The 13295-nt window shown below is 28.0% G+C and overlaps 1 protein-coding gene across 1 annotated transcript in view; it reads right to left on the minus strand.

Moving 5' to 3' along the window:
* Positions 1–425: 425 nt before the first annotated feature.
* The window catches only part of LOC100213960 (ADP-ribosylation factor-like protein 8B-A), a 36278-nt gene continuing 23408 nt past the window's right edge, over positions 426–13295 (minus strand). Inside the window, exons 3-7 of the mRNA XM_065818575.1 lie at positions 12743–12816; positions 12306–12399; positions 6050–6117; positions 5894–5964; positions 426–708 (exon numbers count right to left, since the gene is read on the minus strand). Coding sequence (XP_065674647.1) covers positions 662–708; positions 5894–5964; positions 6050–6117; positions 12306–12399; positions 12743–12816 — 354 coding nt within the window. The 3' untranslated portion in view covers positions 426–661. The remainder of the gene's footprint in view (positions 709–5893; positions 5965–6049; positions 6118–12305; positions 12400–12742; positions 12817–13295) is intronic.

Raw genomic sequence — 13295 nt, forward strand, 5'->3', positions numbered from 1 at the left:
GTTGTTCAAGCGTTTACACAACCATATTCGTTCAGCGGAAGGATAAAACTAATTATCTGTCAAATCAGACATGAGCTAAGTGTTACCATTCACGAAATAAGCACTAGTTGAAAAAAAAAAAGTTAGATGGCGGACCCGTTATTTTAATTTCATGTTTATTGCCGTTTGAATTACTTTAATAATTCGAATTAAAATTGCTATTCGGATATTCGAATATCTAAAAACCACGAATTGTGTTAAGTCTTATTGTAAACTTATCACAACGCTAAGAAATAACCGTTCGCTTTGAAAAAAAAGAAAGTCTCTTCATCTCAAAGACATGTTTTAATTATTAAACAATGAAACTTCGTTTTTACTGTAGTTTTCAACTTTTATTCAACTCTTTTCACTACGTTCGATGGAATACAAAAAATAAAATCTATGCATTACATAACAAATATATTTCTTATTGAGATTTAACTTTCAACACGCATTTTAACAAAATTAACATAAAATTTTTTAAAAATATACAAAGAATAATTGATTGCATTGGTGATTTGAAATTTTTCAATTTAGCAAGTGAATAAAAATTAAGAAAGAAAGGTAACGTTTTATGACTAATCACATAATTTATAATATATAAAAAAAATTGCACAAAACAAGATTCAAATTTTATACAAAATTAACTTTTCGATTTTGAGTGTTGAATGAGCCATTGTAACGTAATATCTGCAAAAAATAAAGAATAATGTTGAAACAAGCAAAACTATTAAACAGAGAAATCTATATAACTGTATTGCGTCTAATGTGTTTCCGTAAGAACAAAAATATTTTAGACTTATTTCAGTCTTTGTAACTTTATTTGGATTAATATTTAGTTACAATAACTATAAGGAATTATTTATAAAACATTTGTAATTTAAAAAAAAGATAACTTTAGTTAAAAATTGATTGACGAAACAAATCTTTTTTTCGAATGCATTATATTGACTTTGCAAGTACATTTGAAAATGCTTTCAAATTCTAATCAATTTAAAAATTAAAAAAAATAATTTTGCCTGAGATAAATTTTCGTAAATCAATAGTCCAAAATTAGATTTTTTTAATGTTTGAAATAAAATTAAGTCCCTTTAATTTAGGGGGTAGTATTTTTTACATTGTCATCATTCCAAATTAGTAACCGCCGAAGAACTGTCTACGAATTTGATAAAACTAGATTAGGGCAGGAGCAATATATAAACAATCATTAACATCACATAATCATAACATTTAAAAAAAAATTTGATTCAGCATCACACGGTGCATAGGAACACGCTCTAAGACCTTGCAACACGTTTAATTTTTATTATTAGAAAACTCTTTCTCATTCCAAAAATGTAAAAAAAAAAATCATCGGGGCTTGGGGAGAAATCACGTATTTTAGGCGAGTGTCAAGTAAATTTATTGTTCAAGCTAAAGTAACTAAGAGCCTCTTTCTTAGAACTACGTCCTCTAAGTTCATAGCTTTTTTTATGTCTATTATGATTTAGATCAAAATTCATCGATGGATTTCGAATTTCATCATAAAATCTCCTTTCGTTTAAGATTTTATCAATGAATTTTGATTTAGTTTAATATAACAAAAACAAAAAATCGAATTTTTTTTTTCAGGGACCATACCCTATTTTGGGGGTAGTTAGGAATTAAAGGATTGTTTCGAACACCTCAAATTTAAAAATTATTAAAATATCATACCCACGTGCATGTATTTCAAGTTTCAAAACTGAAATTGCAACTCCTCACAAGCATTGACATATGAACTGAAAGCATGTTATCGGTCATAACATTGAAATTTAATTAATGGGGCCGATATATCATGCCAATATTATAAATATATATCAGAAGATTTTATATGAAGCATTCATTTAAAATGTCTAATTATGCAAAAGAACACGTTGATTAACTATTCTTTGAATTATTAAATATTGTGAAAATATTGTCAGCTAATAACTCAGACCTTACCATGCTTTACTCAAAATGTAAAAAAAGCTTGCTGGTTATTTTGTAGAAAAAAGCTTGCTCGTTATTCACTTGCCATGTTATGAAGGTAAAATATACATATTTATATTTAATGTACTTTAGTTAAAATTTAATTATGTAACTATGGTAAAATTTAATTATGTTATTATGGTAACTCTAGTTATTACACTAGAAATTTAGACCTGAATACCAGAGTTATCAAAGGAAGAAAATTTTTTAATAAGTTTAAACCAATTTTTTAAATAATTTTGTCATAAATTCTAAGTAATTGCAATATGATAAAAATTGCAGACATTCTGTGGAGTAAAGGAGGATGGAAAAGTGGTTTCAATATTACTTACAAGAACAACAAGCTGATTAGAAAATTTATATCATTAATTTTTTTATTTTTGTGTATGTATAATTAGTAGAAAAAAAATTCTTCTATGATGTATTGTAATGACATTGAAGAGCTTGTAGCAATCTATGATGTATTGTAATGATGTTGAAGAGCTTGTAGCAATGGTGCTTCATCACAGAAATTAAAAAACAAATGATGTTGATATAAGGGTTTCTGAACACTGATTAAAAGTAACAGTAAAACAGCTGTGTTTTTTTAAGAAAAATCAAAAACAGCTGTTTTTTAAATGACTGCTTTTACTGTTTTTCAATTTTCTTAAAGTTAAAACTACAAAAATAAATTTTTTTGATATGTTCGCCGTAACGAGTAAGTTCTATTTTAATATTAAGATATCTTTATGCTGTTAAAACTCATTATAATATAATGAGTTTAAATTAAATGAGAGCATAAAGATTCATTCAAACCTGAAAATGCTCAAATTTTTTGATTCAAATATTTTCAGATAAAAGTTTCAAACAAGGACTATCATATACTCCTTGGTTTCAAATTAAAAAAAAAAAGAATGTTTGTTTTTAATGATGGGTAAATTTGAAGTATTTAAACTCCCCTCTAACAAAGGCTTAAGAACTCATTCAAGTTGATAAAATCCATCTAACTATCAGGTATTCTAAATCAAATTTTTCAATCAAAAGTCAAGGCTCTACTTGAAAAAGAAATTGAACTTCATCTTGATGTAAAAACTCGCTGGAACATAATACCAATCATGTTATAACAATTGAAAAAGAGATTGCAACTGAAGAAACATTTAGGGCAGATTTAGTTTGTGGGAAAAATTTCTGAAAATTAATAAACGTCTCCTCCTGTGTATTAAGCACCTACGAGTACTCATTTATAAATGAAACAATTATTAAATTTAAAAAACAGTAAAACAGCTGTTTTTCAAAAACCACTGTTTTTCAGACACCCTAATTTTAATTTTCAACTTGATATCAAATTAGATGTAGATGGATGGCAGGGATTCCTTAAGTTATCAATTAACCTAAAACAAGAGTTAGAAAATAATAAAATACCAAATAAGTTGAGAAAGTCTGACGGATATGCATTAAGATTTCAAAGATTTAAGTTTACACAAAATTAAACTGGCTATTTTGCCTTTATTGAATGAAAAATACCATAATCTGCTTATAATTTGTTATAAATTAAAAATTCCTTAATTTACACAGTATCTGAAGACCTAAAGGTTTTGTTTAAATTGGTTGGAAAACAAACAGCAAAATCAAAGCACCCTTGTCTGTTTTGAATGACCTCATCTTTAAAGAAGCTGATCATTATTCTTTAGAATCTTTGAGCAGATTGTACGAACAACAGTCTGATGGTGCAAAATTAAAAAATGCAAAAAAGTAAGCAAATTTTGTTCAACCATCTTTATTAACAGGGAACAAAAATAACTGAAATCTATCTACCATAAACATCTGCAGAATATAATACTTAGTAGGCCACTACTAATAATACTTGGTAGACCAAGGGCAGCGTCATTTGGAAGGAAATAAGTTGCTTAAAAACATAGACAGCTTTGAGCTGTTTTTTAAGGAGTGAAGTATTGGAGGTCCTGCTATCAATTACATTTAAGGCACTTAAAGATTTTGAAAAAAAAGCCCATGATTGTTTTGGAAAATCATCAGACTCTACTTATGTCAAAGATATAGAGCAGTTCTCTATTAGCTATAGAAATCTAGAGGCTACAATTTCTTTGAATGTACACAAAGTTAAGCAACATATTATCGAATTCATCAACATGAAAGGTGGAGTCATCAGTATGATAAATAAATTTTGCCACAAAATTTATTTATCATACTGATAGTATTAGTAAACAGCAGTTAAATACTTATTATCACAGTATTACAACAGTTAAATTGTAAAACTTGCATAAATTATGAAAACTATTCATTAAACAGACTAGAATTTATTTTGTACATTTTATATTCTGTGGGTTTATGTTACTGGACCGAACAAGCTCTTAAATATATTCATCTAGATTTTAACCAGTTTGGTAAATGAAAATAGTTAGAGAGCACAGTCTAAACTATATTGAAGCGCTAAAAAACACAGTTGTTACTTACAACTGCAAACACTTTTAAAGTAGCTTTCAATTTGCAGGTAGCTTATAAAAAATGCAATATTAACCTCATATTAACCTCATATGCGGTAGTGGTGTAGTGGTAGAGCGCTCGCTTCATAAGCGAGAGGTTCCGAGTTCGATCCCCACCATGTCCCTGGAAGTACCGCGCTCAACTTGTTTCTCCGCGCAGCGGCCTTGTTCGTCAAGGTTCGTGTTTTGGAGTTATAGAGTTGAGAGAGGGTTATAACCACAATTAAGTAGCCTCCTCATCTGTAGTGGCCTTCTGGGCCTTGGGGAGGTGAAATAACAAAAAAAAAAAAAAAATATGAACAAAATATAATTTTTTTGATATATGATATGATGATATATGACATGCAAAATATAAATAATAATCTAACCACATGCATCAAAAAAAATTTTTTATGGTGATAAAGTAATCAAGTAGCAAACCCTATTGAACCCTAATATCTTTACCCTAGGGTATGGTACCTAAAGAATTTTCAATTTTTTGTTCATGTTATATTAAACTAGATTGAAATTCATCAGCAGATGTCAAATTTGGTCCAAAAAAAATTCTCATTTAAATGATACAACCATTTAAAAATATTTCAGGGGGTAAATGAGAGGAAATATAAACTTTACATGGCCATAAATTTTAAACGAAATGAGATTTTTTTGTTGAAATTTGAAATCTATTGATAAATTTTGATCTTAATTATGATGGAACTTAAAAAAAAATTTTATGGTCTTAGTAAATGAAGTTCTTGGACATTGGCAGTGGTCAAGAATTTTTGTATTGTTTATATATTAGATTAGCTCCAATTACTTAAACTTTTTGCTAGTTATCCTCTTTTGACACCAGTATTAAAATACTAGAAATTTGAGTATGCCACAAGGCTTTTATTTACCAATCTTGGACAACAAAATCACTGGGCAATCTCCTAAAATATGTGATTTTTCCCCAGATTAAAAAACCTGTTTTTTATATAGTTTTCTGAAGATAAACAACAACAAAAGAAAATTCTGCAGATTTGTTGCAAGGTCTTAGAGCATGTTTGTAGTGCGTGATCATTGATGATGTCATACTGAAATTATCTGCATGTTTGAAATATTTTTTTGCCTAAAAAAGTCCCTGAAATAAAGTCTGCATTTAAAAAATCAAAATCCAATTCTTAATTCTTAACAAACATACAAAAAAACATATAACATTAAAATCAACTCTTGAGTTGTTTAAAATATTTAAACTTTTCAAATAAGAATATCTTGAAATAAATTTTAAACACTGTCTAAATAACATTTTGAAAGTTTTACATATTACATCATTTTATATCAATAAAAAAAGCGTAATTCTTTCACAAAATTTTGACACTTATGTAATACAATTCAATGTAAACATAAGATGTACATGTTAACTACAGATCAAAAATTATTGTTACCAATGTTATCTTTTTCTTTGCATGATATTGAGTAACAACATATTTCACGATCCTGGATTGAACCCAAGTTTCTTAACAAAAAAAAATCAATAACAACAAATAAAAACAGCAATGTAAAAAAAAAAAAAATAATAATAAAAAAATTGAAAAACTTACAATTTATCTATAAGTTCTTTATCTGTGTAAGCATTAGGTAAATCTCTTTTATTCCCTAGCACTAAAACCTAAAACAGACTCATCTATGTTAATATGAAACTCTATTCTTGCATCAAAAATCAAAACAAAAACATTAACCTATGTAAACAAATTATTTAGCTAATTCAATTCACCAGTAAGTATTGATAAAAAATCATTGACCGATACTTTTATTACTAGTTTTTGTTACTTTTAATGAACAGATGAAAATGTTTAGTGCAATTGGTTTCAAATTTGTAATCATCTATATACAAAAATCTGTGCTTAACTAACACTAATCACTAAGCAATTACAAATAAATACTAGCTCTCTTCAATAAACATCTACAGAATATCCTACCAAAATACCAAAAGATGATCCTACCAAAGGCAGCATCATTTGGAAGGAAATAAGTTGCTTAAAAAAAAGCTTTAAGCTGTTTTTTAAGGAGTCAAGTGTTAGAGAATTATATAAAAATTTCAAAAATATTAATCATTTTACAAAAAAAATTATTACTTTTGATTTTCTGCATAAAAGATGAGATCTTTTAACTAAAAATAAAAAATGTGCATTTTTGCAAGTTTTTTTCCAAATAATTTTGTTTTTTTTTGTTTATTATAAAATGATTACTATTTTTGAATTTTTATATAATTTCTTGTCATTTAAGACCCAACATGACATTTGAAAAATACTTTTTAATATTAGGGACCCATTAAATTTTCAAAGGTCTTGGGGCACCTCAAGATAATTTCTAGTAGTATTGATATTTTTCCAGAGAATTTTCTAATGTCTGATGCTGCTTTAAAGTGTTTAAAAATTAAAATTACATGTTTTTATCAAACATTTGAAAACAAAATAGACAAAAACAAGAAGGAATCGACAGCGTTTCATGAATACCTATTCTACTTGGATAAGTAAAAACTTAGTTTAGAATTAAGTGATCCTATATTTAAAAGTGTGCCAAATACATCTCAACAAATTATCACAAAAATCAGATCTGGCATGCTGACCAAAAACTTCAGCGCTTGTGGTTTTAAAATTCAGAAATACAGAAAGGTGCAATATTTCCTGGAGTCAAATAGTCAAGAGCTAAGTATGACCACGCCAATGAAGCTTTAATTGCTAAAGAAATTTCAATTCTCTCTCTGAATTTCAAATCTCTGAAACTTTGAAAAAGACACAATTAAAATTAGTGGAAAATTATTTGGACTAATAGACGCTAATCTCTGCACTCAACAGTACCAACGAATTCACGAGCAAGCTCAAATTGCAAGCCATATTCTTCATACTACAGAGTTAAAGAGTTGATATACAAATAATACAAACTTTGATACTTTGAATAATAGACAAAAAAGTTTGCAAAGCACTGTCATCGCTTTCTTTTACACAATGTTGCTAATAATGTGGGGCAAAACCTTCAGAAATGAATAACATAAAGATTTTAACAAGAAAAGAAGTAACCAAAGAATATCTTTTCTTTTGGATTATTACCTCTTCATGCCTGGATTAGAATTTTAGAATATATTTTTCACATTTTTTATAACTTAGAAGTTAAAACTTGGAAAGCAAGAGGAAATAAAAATAGAGAAAGAATAGAGAGAAAAAAGAAAGAAATCCAGGATGAGTTTAGAGGCAAATTGGATCTTTTATTTGAAGTACTCAAACTGCAACCTGGTAATAAAAAAATGGAAATTCTGCTCTTAAATGTTCAGGAATGCTGCGAAGTTGGCTAAGGTATCAGAAGTTTACTTGGAATCAATTAAGCATTTAGAAATCATTCTTTTATTTGAAAATTAATTTGGATAAATTCTAAATCTACTCATACATGTATAGATCCCAATTTACTTGAAGAGTAAAGAAAAGCAGAGAAATTATGGAAACTTCATTCTTCCTATTGGATATTTGGAAGCGGCTCAAGAAGCTTGAAATAAACACAATGTATTAGGCAGTATAGGAAACAATTTACAAAGAAAACGTTACAAAGACTCGAATATGGATTTATCAAACTGTTTGATAAATCTGTATTTCAGTCTATTCATATTTTGTTCACTTCTAAGATATTCATATCAGGTTATAGAAAGTTTGAGAGCTAACCCAAAAACTAAGAATATTAAAATGAACCCTGAAATGTTTAATTTATTAGAAAGCAAAAACAGTTTTAGAAAAGGTTCTAAGGACACATCTAAAGAAGACTTATTCAAAGAAGATTCTAAGGACACATCTAAAGACTCATTCAAAAAATTTGTCATTACCAGTGATACCAACTAATTGAGTAATTTATTTTATTTTATTAAATTTTTTTTTTTTTTTTTTAAATAAATAAATTCTTGATTTACGCATTTTATTTTTGTTATTTTGCATTTTATGATTAATATGACGTTTTAAAAGTGAGCAAAAGTTTATTTTTGCATTCAGAATTTTTTCCTCTCAGATTGTAAAACTGAGACAATGTTTGGTGCATACTTTTTGTGTTGGACAGCACAATTTTCATGACATCAATATCAATAAAAATAAAAAAAATGGAGCAAGTAGAACACAACCATTTGATCTTTATAAAATATATGAAATCGCTACAAAAACTTGAAGTCTATGGAATATCTGAAAAAATCTTTTCTTGGATTAAAAACTTCCTTTCAAAAAAAACTCAATAAGTCATCATTGGTGGTTGTAAATCAAAATGGAAATTCATTTCAAGTAGAATACCTCAGGGCAGGGTTGAAAAAAATCACGATTTTTATAAAAAAATCAAAAAAATCAGATTTTTTTGATTTAAATAAAATACTTTTTGATGAACTTTTAATATATATTAAAGTAATATGAAATTGGTTGACTGTGTTTTTTGTACATAATGCAGTGGTCAAACAGGTCAGAAGTATACTCAGGATTCTAAAATCATTTCTTTTAACTTTATACCTCCAGAAAACTGGATAGTTTTGTGGAGGTATAAGGTATACTATGCAATTGTATAAGGGTTTAATGGATATTTATTGTATTAAGTTTAGATTGCATAAGGTTTTTTTCTAAATATTGTTGTTATAATTTAATATTTTTAGTTTTGACTGTTTGTCAAAACTAAATATATTACTCTGAATTGGTTTAAAACTCTAGCTATATTTTTGCAGAAAGAAAAATATTTAAAACATACTGAACAAAAACAAAAAAATGTCTGGAAGAAGATCTAACCCAGTTTGAAAAGCTTGAAACAAAAAGTGGCAAGGGATGTAAAGCAAGATGTAGGATATGCAAAAAAGAACTGCAGGGTCTGGTGGCAAGAATGAAAGTACACTTAAGTAAATGTTGTCATGAAAATAAATAATACAGAAGGTGATATAATGTACACTTTATAATAATTAATTATTCTTGTAATTAGTTTTATTTAATTCAAATTATTTTTTAGAATTGAATTTCAACTACTTCTTCTAACAATCAATTTGATGTTACAAAGCAACCCTCAGAATCATCTGCTTTAGCAGAAAAATGTTATTTAAATGTATCAGCAAAAAAATCATGGACAGAAAATATAAATAATAATGGTCCAATAAATAAAAATACAAGTTCTGGGTTATTGTCACATGTTGTTAGAACAAGTCAGAGTCAAAAGGCTGTATTTGATGAGCAGATTCAATTCATCATTTCAATTAGTTGAACATCTAGAATTCCAAAAACTTATGTTGATATTGAGGCCAGGCTATAGTGGCCCAACAAAAAAGGAAGTAGCTGACAAACTCCTAACAATAGTGTTCGATAAAGAAAAGGGTAACATTGAAGACACTCTAAATGGAGAGATTGTAAATACAGCACTGGATGGTCAAACGGTTGGTTGGGTACAAATACAGCACTGGATGGTCAAACGGTTGGTTGGGTACAAATACAGCACTGGATGGTCAAACGGTTGGTTGGGTACAAATACAGCACTGGATGGTCAAACGGTTGGTTGGGTACAAATACAGCACTGGATGGTCAAACGGTTGGTTGGGTACAAATACAGCACTGGATGGTCAAACGGTTGGTTGGGTACAAATACAGCACTGGATGGTCAAAGGGTTGGTTGGGTACGGAAAAAGCTGCTAAGCTTGTGCTTCTCTTTAATCAGCAGAAAATTATTCACTTTGACGTTAATGATTAATTTTAATGCTGCACACAGGAGAAAAATGTTTTAATTTTAATTGGTAATTATGTTTAATGATTTGTTTTGTGCACTGTAGCATTGCCTGTTTTATCTATTTTTATTGTATACTTTGAGTCATTAATTCTATAAATACATAGTTCTGCTATATTTAATTAATTTTGTTTTGAAATATGACAAAAATAGTTTTTAAATAAATTTTGATTATTCAAAAATCAATCATAAAAAAAAAACTTGATTTAAATCATTAGTCATCCAAAATAATCTTTTGATTTAAATCTTGATTTAAATCTTGATTTAAATCACTGATTTAAATCAATGTGATTTAAATCGGCCAACCCTGTCTCAGGGTAAGGTACTAGGACCTTTTTTGTTTATTCATTTCATTAATGACATGCCAAATCATATTAAAACACCTGTAAATATTTATGCTGATGACAAAAAAAAACTATAAAAAACTAATACAATTAATAAAATCATTAGAAGACATAGTTTACAAAATAGTAGTGGATGCATTCTGGAAAAAATTTTTAATTTAAAATATACTATTGGTATTGATGTTAACAACCCATTCTCTTTATCAACATGTGTGATGCAAAAAGATCTCGGTGTCATAATATTGTGTGATTTTAAATAGAAACAGCAAGAAAATGAAAAATGCTGCTGTTTCAAAAGCTTACAAATTGTAGAATGTTATGCAAAACACATTTATTAAAATTGACAACAATTGTTTGATACAATTTAAAAAGGATACATCAGACCACATCTCGAGTATTCTATTAAAATTTGGAATCTCTGTTATCAATTGATATTAAGACATTTGAAAAAGTGCAACAGAAAGCTACTAAATCGGTTTCTAGTATTTTTTTTATTATATATTTTTTTTGTAGGTGCCCTAAGAAGCCCTAACGGTCTTGTCACAGAGCATCGCGGAAGTGCATTTAACCAGGAAGTTCACACCTTCTTCCTTACCGTGACGCGAATACGCCCAGAGCTCGTTTCGAACCTGGATCTACTGCTTATACAGCAAGTGCTCTAACCACTGTGCCACGGCCGCACTACACATTTGCAATTATGATTACAACACGTGGCTGAAAATTTTTAATTTCAAAACATTTGACAGTAAAACCAGAGGAGATGCTATCAAAGATTTTAAAATAGTTAACGGAATAGATTTAGTAAAATTGAATAATCTTAATCAAGCTCAAGCAATTAATGTATCTGGACCAGCATCCAGTAGTTGTGAATACAAATTAATACAGAATTGAAAAAGAATTAGTTAAAAACAGTGTGTTATGAAAGAATTTTTTTACAAATAGATTGGCATCAAATTGGAACAAACTCATAAACTCAGTTATATCAGTCTTGCATATTACTGATTTCAAGAGAAGATATGACAAGTATATGATGACAACTATATAATAAAAAGACATGAAAAAGCTTAAAAATAAAAATACTATGCCATGAATGATAAAAACAAGCACTGTTTAAACAAAGACTGCTACAGTTGCTTCCTTATAAATTTAATTTACAAAATTACAAGTCATTTAAAACCCTGTATTTTGTCTTTTTATAAAACTTTATAATTGAAAAAATTTTAAATTTTTTAGGCGTCCATGCAACTCAATAGATATCAAATCGCATGAGTTCACCACTTCATGTCTAAGCTCTGCCAGAGCAAATCTGGATTTTTTTTATACAAAGCTATCGTATTAAATTTGAAAGTTGCTGTTACTTGCACCACAATAAACTGCTCTTTTTTAGCATAAAAATAAACACCCACATTTAAGTAAATTTTCATATTAACATGGTGTTATTTTGATTAAAAATTTACTTGATAATATTGGTGTAATGTCAATTTAGGATTAGAATGCACCTGAGTTTGAATGAACAATTTATTTATATATTAAAAAAAATTGTACATGTTCCTTCCAACAGCCTTGTTATATGCAGAGTTAAGAAAAGCTTTTTTTTTATAGACTGCTGAACATTAATCTTCTCAAAAACAAGAGATAGATAAATATAGGAACAGTGTAAATATAAAAATAGTGTAAATAAGAAGATAAATTTTAATTGATTCAATCAACATGACCATAGAAGAGTTTTACTCACTGGAATTCCATTCAGCTGTGGTTTTTCAAGCAAACCTAACAATTCATTTTTTGCAGCATCTATCTTTTCATGATCTGCTGCATCAACCATGTAACTAAAGAAAATAACAAGTAACTAGAAATTGTAAAAACAATTACTAAGTAATTTTTAATTATGTAATTATTTAAGAACAAATTAGGTGCATATAAGAATTCAGTAAACATTTAATTAACTTGATAATCAAATCTAAAGATTACAAGTTGATTTTAAGCAAATTATTATAAAATTAAAATAAAAATAAATGGAAAACTAAAAATTCAACATCCAAGATAAAAATTACACTTGAGTAAAACATTTTTTTTTCAAATTTTTTTAAGAAATAAATCCTAAAGTAAGCTATCTTCAAAAGTATTTTGATTTTACATATACTAAAATAATTTAAATATTTTTTTACTTACACAATACAATTGACACCTCTACAATATCTCTCCCACATGCTTCTAAACCTTGGCTGACCTCCAATATCCCATAACTAAATATAAACAAAATTATGTCAAGGTATTAACATAAAATAGAATTAAATTCATAAAAAAATTTTTTTTTCCACAATAATCAATTTTTTTAATGGCTCATATGTTCATCATGTCTCATATTTTCTATTAACAAGTCCCATACGAGTCATCAGAAAACAAGTCCTATACGAGTCATCAGAAAACAAGTCCCATACGAGTCATCAGAAAACAAGTCCCTTTCCTTTACTTTAGAGTGTGACATAACTTATAGACGATTCCTTAATAGTCTGTATAAACTTAAAATAACTACTTTATTATGTATTTTAACAACTGATTTTATATATAGCAAACCTTCCCAGGAAGCGCACACGGTTGCAAGCCTTGTTGGTCCACATTTAAAGTAATTAGACAACTTGACCATTTTTTTATATAGTAAACGTTTTAAGAATTTGCAGCAAAATAAAAAAAACTACAGAGAATAAAATAGCAATACTCAAAG

Source organism: Hydra vulgaris, chromosome 14, assembly GCF_038396675.1.
Source record: "Hydra vulgaris chromosome 14, alternate assembly HydraT2T_AEP".
In the NCBI taxonomy this organism is placed as follows: Eukaryota; Metazoa; Cnidaria; class Hydrozoa; order Anthoathecata; family Hydridae; genus Hydra; species Hydra vulgaris.